This window comes from Anopheles funestus, chromosome 3RL, assembly GCF_943734845.2.
Source record: "Anopheles funestus chromosome 3RL, idAnoFuneDA-416_04, whole genome shotgun sequence".
NCBI lineage: Eukaryota > Metazoa > Arthropoda > Insecta > Diptera > Culicidae > Anopheles > Anopheles funestus.
Window position 1 is genome coordinate 23,255,741 of NC_064599.1, and position 17,446 is coordinate 23,273,186.

General features: G+C 41.1%; 2 protein-coding genes across 8 annotated transcripts in view; one reads left to right on the forward strand and one right to left on the reverse strand.

Moving 5' to 3' along the window:
* Positions 1-4,575, reverse strand: part of LOC125771961 (uncharacterized) — a 59,479-nt gene extending 54,904 nt beyond the window's left edge. For 3 of the 7 annotated variants that reach the window (XM_049443188.1, XM_049443186.1, XM_049443187.1), the window contains exon 1: positions 1,995-3,710. In XM_049443188.1, the coding sequence (XP_049299145.1) occupies positions 1,995-2,955 (961 nt within the window). In that variant the 5' untranslated portion in view covers positions 2,956-3,710. Of the gene's footprint in view, positions 1-1,994; positions 3,711-3,846; positions 4,420-4,452 lie in introns of those variants that run through there. The other 4 variants (XM_049443183.1, XM_049443185.1, XM_049443184.1 and 1 more) reach the window with 4 other exon arrangements.
* The window catches only part of LOC125771931 (phospholipid-transporting ATPase ABCA3-like), a 256,720-nt gene that overhangs the window by 205,936 nt on the left and 33,338 nt on the right, over positions 1-17,446 (forward strand). The window lies entirely within an intron of this gene.

The window sequence follows — 17,446 nt, forward strand, 5'->3', positions numbered from 1 at the left end:
CCGCTCCATAAATCTATTTGAGAATTCGTGCAATTCAACCGAAGTGCAAATGCAATTTCTTTGAGTTGAAAACAATTGCTGCCAAGTGCTCCCCCTCCGGTGCTCCGTTCCATCGTTTTTATCCGTGAAAATTGAAGTAAACTCTTACATATACATGTACACAAACACACTCAATATAAAATCGCACGCATCCACCACTCTTAGCAAGCGTAGCAGACGCTTACTTCCGCTCAATCTTACCAGCATCCGATCACTTCGGTCGCCGGTGCATAGTGTGATACGTTGATTAGCATATTTATAAATTTTCATATTCATTGCCCGTGTGTTTCCACGCTCACGCGCCCTTGTCGAAGCGCTGGTCGCTCTTGGAGGACGTATTTTTCTATTACATTATGGGCAAACCTTTTTTGCTTGTGTATCCATGATAAGGTAGATGCGCGTTTGCTTTTGGACGCCTGCATAACTGGACAGTTAGAGACAAACTGGCAAATAGTTGTATCTAATTTGATGAAAAAAAAGGGAAGAAATGAACTGAACATCTAGAAATAATGAAGAGGGGTTCTGTTTGCGATAAGTTCAACGGCAATTGAGCAAATACTCGGACTCCAAACAAAATACACTTGAACGTTTGCTAGAATCAATACTATTTGCAGTCGGTGCGAACACACACACTCTTCACGTATCATTTTTCACAATCGGTTGGAGAGAAATAAATTTCAAAGAAAACTTTGTTGGATTGGAATGTCCAATATCAGTGTATGGCTCTCACTCTTTCACGACAAAGAATATATTTGATTTTTTCTCTGTTTTTTATTAACCTCAATATTAAGCTTATTTCTCCGGGGAATGGAAAAAATAAAATAATTCTATTAACTTAATTAATCGTCAAATACAACCAACATCACATGCATATTAACCTGACCACAGATACACATCATATCACAAGGATCGATCCAATTTTAATTCAATTAATATCCACCCCCACCTACGATATGCTTGGGAGTGAAACAACCCAATTGCATTTAAGCTTCTACTCCCGCTGGATTCGCATGATGGATTGGTTGGGATCGAAATTCCCTGTACGATCGTCACTCATGCACCGCTTTCCATGTCCGGACGTGGATGTCGGTGAAATTCGAAACGAAGTGTCACCGAAACACATTCGGGAAACCGGTCCACGGCTAAGCTTTCCGGTGCGTGACCAGCTCATTAGCTGTGATTTGTGAAGTTATTTTCCCTGTCCGGTGTACAGGTGCGTACGCTTTGCTTTGTCTCTGCGCATTAAGGAGGGTTGACAATTTCTCATGTGATTGTTGTACTGAGAAAGTAGCAGGTTTCTGGTGGTTTGAGATTTAATTTGGCACCATATCGTAATACAGAACTCATTTACCAGATACTGTTTTGTGTAGCGTAAATACATGTTTAATTCATCTTCTAGTCGTTACTGCATCCGCCTCAGTCGGCTAGCATATTTTTAAAATCCGTCTCGTTTTCAAATTTAAAAAATCATCAAACACGATTCGATTACAGTTATGGAATTGTGCCGCTACACGTTGCGAGGGCGCTACAACGCGTTACGAAGCTTCCAATTTGTACCACCTGGCGCTAGTGTAGTATGCGTTACACAAATGCAACGATCATGCTGAACGCACAGTGCCTCATCGCCAGTGGAAGTGTGACCTGGTTATCATTTTTTATTTTCTTTTTCAAATTTAGAAAATATCAGTATAAATTAGAGTAGATTCAAAATACTTATAATAATGACGAGAAGTAGAAAAAATCATCAAATAATTAACAAAAATATAAGACAAACAATGTAGCAACGGTGGACAACGAATTCATCTGTGACCCATTACCATTATAGAAAAAAAATTGTTCCCATAAAAAAATATCAAATTGGAAACATTTGTCCCAAATTTCAAGAAGAGTAGTTTGTTGATCACCTTTCACTTTTTTTCTTTGACATCTTAATTGTGGAGGGAAATTACACTGACCTTGGTAGTAAAACCGCTTTCCTAATTGTCCTGCTGCTGCAGCTGCCGCCACTGCTGCCGCTGTTAAACCATTCGAAGGATGCTGAATAGGTTGTGGCTGTTGTTGATGTTGCTGCTGTTGTTGCGCCTGAGTTACCGATTGTTGATGTGCTTGCTGCTGCTGCTGTTGTTGTTGTTGCTGGTGTTGTAAATGCACAAGTTGTTGCGATTGTTGGTGCTGCTGCCCGGCAGCATGATGTTGTGATGGGCCCGGTAAAGTATGTTGTGAGTGTTGTTGATTTTGTGGTTGTTGTTGTTGCTGCTGCTGCTGATGCTGTTGCGTAGTGTTGTGTTGCTGTACCTGACTGTTAGCAGCTGCTGCAGCGGCCGCTGCAATCGCAATGCTGTACGAGTTTTCGTTGTATAGCCGCTGATAGTTAGGAAAGGACCAGCTGTTTGCATTCGATCGTCCCGGTGATGGACCCGGTGAGCCCCCGGTCCCTGTTACGGTTGCATTGGTATTAGTGATGTGGTTTTGCAGCTGTTGCGAAACTGCCCAATGGTTTGAGCGTCCATTCGAGTCCCCATGCTGGTGCTGGTTTGTGTGTTGATGTTGTTGTCCATGTTGCATATGCTGCTGCAGATGAGATCGATTCGGGGAAGGTTGTTGGTGTTGTCCTTGATGTTGCTGTTGTTGTTGTTGCTGCTGCTGCTGTTGTTGTTGTTGCTGCTGTTGTTGTTGCTGCTGTTGTTGCTGTTGTTGCTGCTGCTGCTGCTGTTGGGGAGTCTGACGAAGCTCAAGCTCAGTGTCACAATCTGAGGCGGAAACCGTCGCTTGTGCAAGCTCCTCATCGGTCAAGGATTCGCTACGAGCAGGTCCACTCTCATCCGAGGACATTCGATAGTATCCTGCCATAGCGGCGGCACTAGGACCGGCTGGTGGATCGTTGTAATAGTTTCCACAGGCTGTCTCTGTACCCATGCTGATTTTGTCCCGTTTTCCTCGTACAAACACACACGCACACCGTTCGGTTACAGCAAAGTATTAAATTGTTCACCCAAATAAGTCCAAACTATTTTTCGAACTCGATGTACAGCTGCTTGGGAATGTTCTTTTAGTATTCTTTTATCAAATTGATTCCCAATTGTTAAAAATACTTTTTATACCGAACTTGTACGGAGATGGTGATTAGCGATTAACCGGACTTAAAATCGGCTCGTTGCACCACATCTGCAACTTTTGGCAGTAGAACGATACACGAACAGTTCTGCTCATTTTTTTAAGTCAAAATTGAACCCAACGTTCACAGCAGATAATATGCGTTTGATGGAAAAGAACAAACACGCTCGCCAAAAACTTGTTACAATATCCTTGTTTATCCTTTTCTTTTCAACACTTTTCGATTTTTGCTACACTTTTGTCGATTATTCACTTTACACTTCACTTTGTGTGTCACACAAAACGTCACTAGTGGAGATATTTATATGGTACACAATAAAATATTTGTTTTTTGTTTTGGTTTTTCGGTTCTATTATTTCTTTTTTCTTGCACGGAATGATTCACAACGAACACAAAGATTCAATGCTGTAAATGTATGGAACAGAAAAGCCAGAAAAGAGATACCAAATACCGTTGGATGTGACACGAAGATTTGTGTCCCTAAAGAAACCCCGCTTAATACTTGGGAATGGTAATAATGCCAACTAAGCATCAATTTGTAAGATCTTGCCAAAAAAGATATTGTTTAGCATACGTTACTTTTAGAAGAAATCAAATAGCAATTAACAATTTATAATAATTTCCTCTGATAGTTAAAACAAAATAATTATTTTCACTTCGATACTCATATAATGTAACAAAAAAAAACTGACCACTTTTGTTTAAACCTCTTTGATCGGTTTTTAGATTAAAACTGTTTAACGAATTAATTCACTTTCTGCACAATTTTGATCTCTCTCAGTTACTAATAACGGAAAGCAACGCAATCGCTCGAAATGGATTAAAACACGACGCACCGGTGTCTGTCTATAGACGAACCATCAGCGAACGCTTCCGGAATGGAACTGTTTCGCGATCGCACCGTAAGCGTCCCGGCCTCATCGAACCAGCGCCCTAGTGGAAGGTGAACCCAAATCGAAGCAAAACACGTTTCGGGCACGCAGCTCAGCACCGTCAGGACGAAACACACATATCCGGGCAGGACCGAACAGCTCATGCTGGAGAAAATGTGACCAGCTGAACTGTGGAAGGATAAATGGTGCTATTGGGCGAGGGCGAGGTGGGGAGGTCTGCTTTCATTCACATTTTGCAAACGGTCGTGCCTCGTGCCCGAAGGAAAATCGCCTTCATGCCTTCCCCCAAACTTCTCCTCCTGCTTTGCAGCTTTCGCTCCTCACAAAAGCACCGCGCTTCGTTGGTTGAACGTGAAGGTAGGAAAATGGGAATGGAATATTCCTTATGGCTTCCGTTTGCTTCACCTTCTTGAGCTCGTGAGGGGAGGATGGGGAGGTCGACCCACACTAAAGCGCACTGCGAAGAAATGCACGAAAGGAAATCCCGAACCGTTCGACCGGAGACGACAACGATGAACGACGGAGAAAGCAAGAAGTGGCCTCAAATGGCTTTGAAAGCTCACCTAGAACTGGTGCTCGGTTCCCCTTTCGTGGTCGAACAGTTTGCAAAGTCCACCATATTCCACAAGTGGATAGGTAAGTATGAGCGGTGGCATGGATGGCCGGAGAACGGGGTGGCATCGGTCACGTTAGTCAGACGCGTTTGCGTTGGGCGACTAGACGGCACCACCACCACCACCAACTAGCAATGGTTCTGTGCTATTGTGTGTCAGCCACCAGCCGCCTCCATCGCCACCGGAAAGGGTGGTACATGAGGATCTCACAATCTCCTGCGGGGTGGGAGGTTTTGTTGTTTGTGTCACGCGGATGAAGACACGGATCCATCCCGTAGAGGTGAACACTAACAGTAATGTTAAGCAAAAACCAAAAAAAAACAGCACAACAAAACGCCTTCCCATTACCGATGTACGTGTATTTGTGCCGCTCGTTTTCCGAGGGATGTGCATGAGAGCTGGTGTGTTGTGGGTATGTATTCATATGTATGCGCAATGCACGTGGCAATCCATGTTTTACACCCCCCTTTGCGGCATCTACCAGTTACTAGTCGCCGGTGAATTTATATTCATTTTTCCCATCCATCACTCTCTGGCTCGCTCACTCTCACTCTCTCTCTCTCTCTGTCTAGCGATCTATCAAATCCGAAACGAGACGCATCGAAAACGCGCTCTCGGCAACGTGCCTTGCTAGTTGCGGGGTCGGTTTACATCTCCCACATACTCGTCCGAGTCATCCCACAACCTGCCCCACTTGTGTGGGTGGTTGGTAGTGGGTGAAGAGGTGGAAACGATTCCTGCAATTGGCATCAAAGTCACACACAAACACACATATTTGACGATGTTCGTTCCGGCGCTTGAATCGCTTCGGTTGGCATATGAAACGTGGGGTGGAGTTATTTATTTTAAATTCGAAACCCCCTTTTTCAGTCGCTGCGAAGCGGTAGCCGTGGCAAAATGATTTCAACCACAGTAATGAGTGATGGAATCCTTGCTGCGAGTGCTGAGATGGAATTGCAAACTCAAAGAATTTTCCAGAAGGTAAAATGTGTCAATTGCAGCACGATGGATGTGTTTGAGTCAACGTACGGCTGCATATCCGTTACCAGTCGAACGATACAAACTGGAAGGATATTCTCCCATGTTAAACTTTTCTTCTTCCCACAAAATTAAAACAAGTCGCTGTGTTGTTAGCGTCTCCTTAAATTAACCAGAATACAATTGCTCACTGCACGAGATGAAATATTTCATCTTCACTCGGCTAAATATTGTCATACGAAAAGAAACCAAACCTTCACAATCCATTTTCATCGTATTGAAGTCTGTTGACTTTCGCTTTTCCCTCGTCACATCAAGGCTTCCGGGGGAAATTGATACACTTTCCATGCATTGCAATGTACTCAGGATTTCGAGATGAAAATTTTAAATGAAAACATTTACCTTTCCAAGGGTTATTATGTCATTAATTACTCTAACACTGTTAGCGAGGAAGAACACAAACATTTGGAAACATTGTTCCTTTCGTTGTCGTTGATGTTGTCCCCTTAATAACAAAACCACGAATAAGAGTTTAATTAAGAAGCATACAAACCTTATATACTTTGTGATGCACTAGTTAGAATTTGATTAGTCCACACAAAGTACAAACATACTGTGCGCCAGCTTTTTTAGTAAATCGCTTCATAGAGTTGACACTTACCTATAAAAAAGTAAAAGAAAAAAGTAACATTAGTAATGGAAATATTGCGTAAATCTGTTTGAATATATTAATTTTTAAATAATTATACAGTCCTGCCGGTATACCTTAATTTATTATGTTTATATTAACAAATTTCCACATTTTATGATAAAGAGATATCTGTATCCGTAGAAATAGACTAGTAAAACAAAAAAAAACAAATAACGGATTCAGAAAAAATAGTTCACAAAAACAAAAGAAAAATCCTTATAAAAACTAAGTTCAGTGTATAAAAATCTGTACAACAAAACCCGTTATCGGCAAACGAGTTACGCGTTCCAAAACAATCATTGAAATTCAAAATTATATAAAATCACTTTCTCACATGCTTGAACGCATCCCAACATGCATTTCTGTCAACGCATCCTCATCAGCTTCCTGCGTCGTGCGCGACCGATATGTGTTTTTCAAATAAATTTAGCAACCCATCTAGCCTTTATGGCCAACAAAACCCAACTCCATTCTGTCTCATTTTGCCTTAATATGTTTCCTTAACCCGTGCACCCTATGTTTCACTTGGCACAAACGATTGTCCTATGAATTTCAAATTTGCACGTTCCTGTGGCAAAGGTTTGGAAAATTTTCTATTACCGTGCCGTGCACAACTGCTTGCTGCTGACAAGAGGGCATAGACTTTATAACCACATCTTCAGCACTTTGATCTAATGTAAGATTTATTTTGCCCCCTTATCGATACCATTCTGTTTCCTCTTCTTCATTGAAAGTAAATTAATCCTCCAACAGGATCCTTTCAATCACCAACAGGTTTAGCAAGAATCATCGTGCAGGTCGCGATGAAGCCGAACTGTTTTTGTTTACATCTCGCTGTCCCATTCGTGCATGCGTACGGGGCGCGTCCATTCGCACGCCTGACCGATTGGCGATGGTGGAGCGCACGGTCGTGGGCACAGTGTCGTTGCGAATGGTAATAAAATTCGCACATCCGGACGGACGACACTCACATTCAACAGATCGCATCTCCGAGTGTGACCGTACACAACGCACCCCCGCCGTTGATAGAGGACAAGATGCCTTCACCCCAATCGCACACAATCGTACGAGCTGGTCGCGAACAGAGTTTCGCTCTCGCTCGCCCTTCCCAAAACGCACGCTACAGACAACGGAGTCACGTTTTCCGAACACGTGTCACGCGGTTTTGCCGCTCCATCGCTGCTCCATCGGATGTGTTTGGTTCGGGTCCGGGATGCGAGGTACGGGGATGGACGGCAAGCGAGCTCCGATGTTGCGCTTTATCTCGGCATTCCTCCACCCTTCTGACCGGCTTCTGGTTTGGTGTTGGTGCGCTGCGATTGCGCTGTGTTTCGCCTAAAGAATGTTACTCTTTTTTTGTTAGCGAGCTGCGTTATCTGCTCGTTATCATATGGACGAAATGCAATGGTAACGCTGTATGACTGTATTCGCAATGCTGTGTTCGTATACAGTGTAAACAATTTTCCGACAGCGTTTCGAACAGAATGCAATGAACGCGAGAGAAAATGCATTTTTAAATAAATTTGGCTCAATTCCAATAAGCATCCACCCGGAACATCATGTGTGCTTTAAAAATTTTGTTTACGTTTTGCTACTATCACAACATATTTGTTTGGCAAAATTTATTTTGTCCAACACTAGTGAAACTCATAAAATTACTTATTCTTCAAAATTAGGATGAAAATTATTTTAAAAAAACTAGTAGGATAGCGGAAAAATATTCAAAAATAACCGAAGTAACGCTCCGTGCGATAAGATATAGCTGCTACCGCCACCTAGCGGAATCGTTGTACAACTTCACAGTTCACAGCTGCATGTTGAAATATTTCGCAAGGTGAAGCATGGGGAGCAGTGAAACATTTCAGTGCAACCGTCATAATTCCAACAACAACAACCACATTTAAAATTCTCGCTCAAATTTGAATTTGTTACCCCGTGACCGTTAAAAAAAGTGCATTTTCCGCGTGGAGGGGACATTTTTTTCATAGTTCAAGCAATCCTGAAAAGTGTTGCTATTCTTATAAGAAGATGTGCCGTTGTGCGAATTAAAAACACCTTCGAAAACTTCAAAGATCTTGGTGGATTGAGGTGGTGTTCCACCAAATATACTCGAACGGTAACGTTACCGTAATGTTACGTTAAGAGCTACGAATAATTATTAATAATAGAACAAAACTGATTACCAGTGTTTGCCACACTGTCTACCATATCTACAACTAGACGTAATTATCATTCCAGGGCAAGATTTCGTATCCTTGAACTGCCCCGGTCCATCCATCGTGTCGAGCCACGTGACAACGCACATCCCGGATGGCGTTGGTGTGAGAGCATTGTTATCCATTCCGTTCTGTGGCACAGGTGTTTGGCCACGTGATTCGGAAGGTTTTTGCACTTGTATTCCCAAAGGATGTTTTACATGTTTGAGCAAAGGCAAGCCCACTCTCCTTCCTCTCAGTAGTACAATAGGAATGAAAAGGACTTTAATGGGAGGTAACAGAAAACCAAAACGACTCCTCTTATGTCCTCCAGACCAGACCAGTTACTTCTGTTTATTGATGCTTGCAGAGAATGAAATATAGATACAGTTTTTTAACTAGGAAAACTTTCTACAAGGACGAGTTTTCAAGCCTCTTTATGTATGAAGCTGTTGCAAATGTTTCTCTTGTGGAGGGCAACTTTAAGCACAAGGTATACGACAGAACGAAAACAAAAATGATTCAAAAATTGTGCAGCTCACTTTAATTCCCAATGGGAGATAACGATGGTGTTGGGGTTGGTGGTAAATTTGCAGAAGGAAACAACTTTCATTCGTGCCAGCTGCTTCTGAGAACAGATGTGAGCGGAACATGTGTATGTTTGATTTATTTTCATTCTCACAAAATATGGTCACTCAAGGGAACATAACAACCTTCTCTAAATTACGTAGACCATTGACATACAGGTCAGAGGACTATTTCTGTATCAAACACAAGGGTATGATAACAAAAAAATCAAGATAATTTTTTTTATAAAACTTTAATCAATATTTGTGAGAGTTAACGTAAGCAGTCATTACTGTTAAAGAAAGTAGTCTCATTTTTAATGTAAAAAATCACTCTCCACAGATCCGGTGCGATAACAAACCACCACGTTAACACATGGCCACACCTTGAACAAACTGTTGATTTATGACATAATCGCGATGACACGCTCTTCAACGTTTCGGCTTGTACGTGGAAGGGGGCAAATTGCAATCTTATCCGGCACGATTACACTGCTCGGCTGGAATTTGCAAAACGTACAAAAAATGCACCTCCTAACTGTTTGCCGAATATGGTTGGTTTAAGTCAATTTTCAAAAGCCGGGAAGAACCAGTACTGCAGCTATTATCACATAGGGTTAACGTGAACCACGTCCTCTTATCATCGTACGCAACGGGAAGAGCATCAGCCATGCAACCGCACAGGATGACTATGAAAGAATGGAAATGCCAGCAAAAGGATTACCGACACCTTCGGGTACGAATGTTTAATCTTCATTTTTTTAATGCAATAGCAAAGCAGCATATGCACCCAGAAATGTTATATTATTTTTGAAAATTTTTTAATGATGAATTATATTCTATATTGATATAGACTGGGATGATTTTCAAGAATGATTTGCAGCCCAACTAGATATCTAGAGCAGCTAATTTTCCCGTAAGATTTTTCATCTATCTAACGAATTTTACAGACAAATTACACAGTTGTAAACGAAATGGTGTCATTTTTTGATACTTTTGGCAAAAATTTCAAAATTACAGAAGTTTGGAAGTGTTTCTATGTGAAAGCATACACATTTAGGAATACGTTAGCGTTTCTTTAAATATAGTAATTTTAAATATGCGAAACCAATAGAATTTGTATAAAAAAAATCTGACACAAATGTCACAATGTCACAATATGGGTATAAACCGTCATAATGAAAATAAAAATATTTACAAATCAATCGACTTACAACAGGTCTCTGTTTAAACGTCGGAAGAAAAGGTTGTACATCATTGATTGAAATCACTTTAGCTCATTTAAGAAAACTGTGCCAACCTACATTGTAAGTTTTGTTTTCAAATTGTAGTTCCTCTAATCATTAGCAATGTGCAATCAACAGTTTGATTGATTTAGTACCGCACCCATCCCACCGATTCAATTTCCCTCGGGACAATCTTCTTCCCAGGGCGCTGCTACTTCTTCAGATTGTTTTCTACAAAGTACCTCGCACACATTCCACCACATCACCAGCTTATCGTCCATAGTAGCTGTATGTACCGCCAACCATAAAGCACCGCTTCTAATCAAAGACTCCCGGCTATTTTGAAGGTGATGTACATGGGTAGCTGTTTTTGCGTCATCTCCTACCGAGTTGGAGGTCCATCACTTCCCGTTCATGACCTCCGAAGCCGAGGTAATGCCATTGCGCACCGCAATTACCGCTCGTCATCCGATGTTCCAAAATTATCACGCGTCACTGATAAGGCGCACGCAGAAACACAGGAAGAACCTGCACAATAAAAATACACACTACGAAGGATACAAAGTTCACGTGATATTTCGCTTGTGCTTTGTGGCCGGTACTCCTGACGTTTTCGGTAAAGATGCGCAAACAGATCCCACATGGTTACGCACATGGGTTAGATTATTGTGACCAGAGTTTGTCGCTTCACCATCGTCTAACGCTAATCTTTACGGTAAACCTGCGTCTCGGGTGCCATACAAAGCGAGTAAACTATTTCACTTTTTTCATTTGCTCTTTGGAATATTTGATGACGAAATGATGATCGTTTGTTACCCCTGACATGGCATAGTCGAGCCTCCAGACGGGTCGCGCATAGCAACCCTCCGAGCTACGCACGGGATGTTCGCTGCGTTCGAAAACGAGGTCGTTACCAGGCGTCTGCGTCGGCTCATAGACGATGAGTTCGCACATTGGTGTGAAAGAAAAATGTTGGAAGCACAGCAACGCTGTTTGCTCACTGGCTGGAACCGATAGGATGCAGTGTGATGGTTGTATGGGATGATTCGTATCAACGAAGAACAAGAACAACATAAAGTCGGGCATTTGATGGCTGATAATTAAATTACCCTTGGTAGAAAATAAAAGCAACTAAAGCTTTTATAGTAGTTTCTAATAAAAGTATTGAAATAAGGAGAGAAATAAATTCATTTGTTGTGGAAAATGAACGTTTAATAGACTAATAATTTAAAAAGACAATTATTTAAAATAAACGTTGGGACAATGAAATAATATTTTTTGGGGAATTTAATTTAAAAATTGGAACTAAATATTTATATTTTTTAATAAAAAATAGGCAGTACTTACACTAAGGTTCTTTAGGCATAAAAATGAAAATGAATATGTAAATTTAAATAAATTGTTTACTTTTCATTTTAATCAATAATCGTGTTTGAATAAACTTTTAGTGAAACTTTTTGGTCAGAATATGTCTACGAACTGAAGTTGATGCCTCTGTTGCAAAACAAACTCAAACATTTAAACTGCTCGAATTATGCTGCCTCGTGAGTGACGCACCTCAAAGCGCATGTCGCGCGGGAACAAATTTCCACTGCTATTGTTTTGATTTACATCCATCTCAGCTACTATCTATTGGTTGTACCATTACTCTCTTGTCTCCACGGTTAGTATCTTCTCGCACGCCAGTTTTACGCTCTGCATTTTTCGCTCCAATCAACATTGAAAGCTTCCTTCGCTGCACGCTGAGTGGCGTTTAGAAAGCTTTCCGGCACTCATTTTCCGACCTGCTCTTCGGCTCTCGTTTTTGGTGGAAGAGAAACGCGACAGGCCGCCAGTGTCGTTTGTTGTTTGCGTAGGAGTAACGCAACATAAACATTGGGGAGCCTTACCACCTTACTTACACTATCAAGTAAAAGTGTTACAATAATAACTTTACGAACCTACAGATAAAGCTTTCATACGGAGCGAGAATTTTTACCTTCTTAACCACGCTCCTCAGGTTTTACAAATGCTCTCTTACTCTATCGTTCGCTCTTTCTCTCTGTATGGTCGTTTCATTAGCATTTTTATGATGTCTGTAAGGTCATAAAATTATGTTTTTTCTGTTTTTTTTTATTTGAGTTTATTTTGCATCTCGGTTCGGTAGCTGCCATGTTTAAATGACAAGGAAGGACCTTCGCTCAGTTAGATCCCGCACCACGCGACGAGGAGAATGACTTTTTGCCGGGTAAATGTAAGTTCAAGGAAAATTTCCCTAGCGACCAATTGCAAGGTTTTTTCTTGTTCGAGTTTTATTTTATTTTTCTTCCATTTTAGACATTGTATCGCTCTTCGTTAATCCGTGATTCGCAGGATAGTTTAAACGTTCGAAGCAACTACATTTGCTACATTTTACACAATAACTACACCCGCTTTTACTCTCTCGCAATGTGGATGTAAACGAGTAAATTGAAGACAAAAACAATCAAGCAGAGAGAAAACCCTGATCACACAACCTTACACACATACAATGTTAAAACGGTGCCAATACACTAGTGCAACCGATATCGAACCCTATCCGTTCGATGGAGGGAAAAAACGCACGTTGCGGAAAAAGGTTTTGCGAAGGAGAAATAAGACCGCTTTTAATAATGCAGCGGCAAGCTAGAATAAATTCGCTACGAATGACGTCATAGTCGGCTTTTCTCACGCGTTTTCTCCTGCCCAGGACATCAGGCATGGCGCAAGCAGTAGAATCTTTATGGTTCGCTCTCTCTTTTTTCCTTGTTGTTCTGTTTTACTTCTTCTGTTCTTCGATTGGTCTCTCCCGCACTAATAGCATGGAGCACCTACACCGACCGACGTCACTGCGGAACCTGGTCGTGGGGCAAACAAAATGGTACGCATTACATCGGCATCGACCGTGGCCAGTGGGTGCAAACGGGATGAGCGGACGAATTTTCCGGCCTGTCCACTTGGCATGACATTTTCGGCCAGATGTTGCTGTTGTTTCGTATGTATTTTACTGATGAGTCATGCGACGGACTAAACGATATTTTCGTGTGCCGCAGTACATTCGGCAAAAAGGAAACATTTGCCTTTTTTTTGTTTCTTTTTTTTGCGACAAAAAAATAAAGGAGCATTGGAATGTGCGGTAAGCGGGCCTGTCAGCTACAACATTTGATGAGGGAAATTTCATTAAGTAAACAAAGTAAGTAATTGTTGTACTTTAAACCAAATTACTAGTCTGAATGAATAAGAAACAGTAAATGTTTCATTTCGAAAAACATCTAAAATAAATGTTTGAGAAAGTAGCAAATTTCAATTTTTATCAAACATAAGGTATATGAAAATAGAAATAATACATAATTTTTTACTTTAAAGAAAAATCCTCTACTTCCCACTTAAAATTGAAATAAAATTAAAAGTTTGAATTTTATTGATTCCAGCCTTTTTTCATTTATTCCAGCCTTTAATGTTTTTATACAATAAATAACTAAACAAAACGTCATTTTCAAGCAAAGCAGACCTTTTTTCCTAATTGATCCTACACACGATCAATCGATAGTTTTTCAACAATCTCAATCTCTCGTTAAATGGATTAAATCTAACCAAAATTTCACATCCCACCCAGCCGTATTGCTACTGTGAATGCTTACGGAAATCATTCACCACCATCTATCAGGCCGTTTTTCGATTGGCAACAAACGCTTTCCATTTCCGATTCGTCTCCCCATAAACACGTGGTGCAGGGAGGGAACGACTACAGTCACGAGTTTAAATATTTATCCACCCCGGAACCGCATCACATGACTAGGCAAGTAGTATGTAGCGCTAAAGGCGCGAACGCGATAAAAAAGACTGCACCTGACTTCGGACCATCGTTGACCGGGGGTTGGGAGGTCCCGGTTAGCGTTCTATAGCGCACTGTTGTTTAGATTTGGCACCCAGCCGAACACCCGGAGCTCGCATTTTCCTCAAGGTGAGGATTTAATTTATCGCGCTTTACTTCTCCAGACAAACACAGTCGAACACGTTCGTTCCACAGTGAATGAACCACGCTTCCCTAATATCTTTATCGTGTGTAGTGAATTTGTTTCATTAAAAAAAAACCTTCTCACATGACGCATGGGGCGAAGGTTGAGATGCGTATTTTTAATTTTTTTTTTGGTCCTCCATCCCGTGTTCCTGTGATATACCAAATAAAGCAAGAAACAGTGCGCAACCTAATCTTATCTTATCGACACTAGTTGCGGTTTCAAATTGGTGTCGCTAGGCACCAGGTTCAAGATGGATGGAATGTTTCGTTAGAAGACTTAGAAGAAAAAAAAACAACAAAACGCATCAATACTGTTCAAGCTCATCGTCGTGCCGCATCGTACGCGCATTGCAGGGAAATATGATGGAACTTTCAAATGCTCTGGGCCATCCGTGCCCGACTACCTTCTTCGCAATAGGTGCCCAATTAAGTGAGAAGCGACACAAAAGATAACATTCCTACGGGAGAGCACATCATAAAGTAATCTACACAGTACGTCTGCTTACTCTATGTCATGATGTACTATTACCCAACTTTAAATGCGTGTGTACAAATTAATGGAACTATTGACATGTGTGTGCATATGCAGTCGTATTTATGACTCCATGTTATACAGACTATAAATAATACAGAACAGCAATAAAAAAAATTGAGAGAAACTTAAACACTTTTATTAGATTTATATTTAAAAAAACTTTTTTAATCATTTTTGTTCAGCGAATTAGAGAAATCTTCCCAGACAAAATTACAAAAAAGAAGTTGAATTTCTATGTCGACGTACCAGCAAAAAATATGGACTCATTACACGACTTACGTCTGTGCGTGTGCAAATTTTACATAAAAATTAATCATCTATCTCTAAGATGATTTAAAATTGAAAAAGTAGTGGAAGGGACGTTCGCGAGCATTTAGAATACATCAGATTTGAACTATCTGGAAGATCACGACGATTCTCGTCTATTGCAATTCACGGGTGACCGATTAAAGGTTCATTACGTTCTCCTGTTCTGGAAGGCAATACTCTGAGCTATTGAGATATTGACACACAGTAGAACTGGCTAGATAGAGACCAGTGACTCCCTGGAAATAAGTGAACTGCCTCAAAAAAGAGGGAAATAAACAAGAAGAAAACATATTTAACAAAGGATATCAGAGTACATAGAGTCCAAAAATGTGATTATAACGACTCCAATATCGTCCCTTTTCGTATAGAAGAGTTGGGTTATAAAAACTCCTCCAAGAAATTGCGTTCTTCTGAAGTCAATGTATGACTTTTCAGGATATAAGATGGGACTTCATGGAACTTCAACCAAACTATCATCCCAGTAAAATAATCAACAGCACTCATAAAACCGTAGCAACTCTACTATTTCGTTACACTTTTTATCATCTAATCAGCTCTACCTCATATACAAAACCTTTTCGTAAATCAATGCGCATTATTGCAACACTATAAAGAATAGTTCTTATTTCGCAAAACCGAGCGCACCAGCGCCACTGATGAATGCAACCCACTGTGCAAAAACGGCTTAAGATCGAGTTTTTGGCGCTATAAATAGCAACCGAACCTTTTTGCCTGGCCCCGAAATCGAGTGGCAAAGCACGCGAATCGCGGTACAGTAATTTGTGGCCGTAGTTAATGGACGGACGGTTGTTCGTTTTCCCATTAGCTCGGTTGGAATGTGTTCCCCTTCGATCGTTTCCCAACTCTCTCGATGGCAACAAAACGGCCGACGTGCATTGCACCCGGGGTGAAATCAGCGAACGAATCACACCGTCGGTTTGTTTTTGGCGTATTTTCCTCGTCCTCACCACACACCACCCAAATCCTGTATCCAGCGGGAACTATCTATTTCGCAAGGTGGTTATCATGTTTCCAAACTTCCCTAACTTCTTGCATAGATTACTCGGTTTTTGGGGCGAAATGCCGTATGTAATGTACGGGCTGGAAGTACTGGAACTATTTATGGCCGCAGGGAGCAAGGTGCGTACGATGAACAGTGTTTCTTCGATCAAGCATTATCTTCGGGATGAAGTTACAAAACCGACTTTTTCGGCACTTCCATGCAGCGATAACATTCCAGCTGTCTGGGGAATTGCTTAAGAATTCTGAACAATTCTGCGGAAATGAGAAATGTCAGAATATGGAGACATTGTTCAAGACGGGGAAGATCAATTCAGTCACATTCTGCTGCACAAATTTCCCATTTCCCATGGGTATCTTGGAATGTAAAGTTTGTACAATGCCACAATCTACAAGTTTCATCACTAATACCTTTCATAGTTTCAATGTTCATCAACTGTTTTCGCTTAAAGGCACCATTATCGATTTGATGCATCATTACTTCTTCTCGGTGGAAAATCCCTTTCTAGTGAGGTCTAGCATAACCCAATTTCGGCAATAATGAATGACAAAAATCAATCATTTTGCTTCATACACAATACACCAAATCGTGATACATCCACGAACACAGAACGAATTCCTTTGCTGACCTTCTACATTTCGTGACTTTTAATCCGTTAAATTCAACCAAAACTCTATCCACTACGTTTCGTACGTGAACCATTGTGTGCGTTTATGATTCGCGAGGCCAGTCAAGTTTTCTCGTGTTCTGTTCGGAGGGGGGGCCTTTTTTTAACTCTCTTAGCCATACCATTCCACGTGACCTGTCGTTGTCCGTCGAACATCATTCACCGTGCACAAAAATTGAAAATCGACCCAGCACAAAAAAAGGAAAACAGGCTGATGGCATGGAAAACCATGCAGAACCCCTTTTTCTGTTGCGAACTTGTGCACAATGCACAACACGGTGTCGAAGGTTAGCCCGATACACCGCTCGATGTTTGTTTGGTTAAGCTTTTGGGTTTTCATGCTCTCGCTTTTTCCTTTCTGCCTTGTTGCAGGAATCAAATTTTCATGCAATGTATGATAGTGTGGGGAGATTTTGTGTGTGTTTTTTCTACGTGTTTTTTTGTTTCAAATAGAACGTTGCACTAGGGGAATGATCGTTTTTGTTACCGAATTGTCCTACCACAACAACTCGCCTGTGTATGGCTTAACTAACGAACCAACAACAAGGGCTTGTTTTTAGTGCAATAATCAGTGAGTTT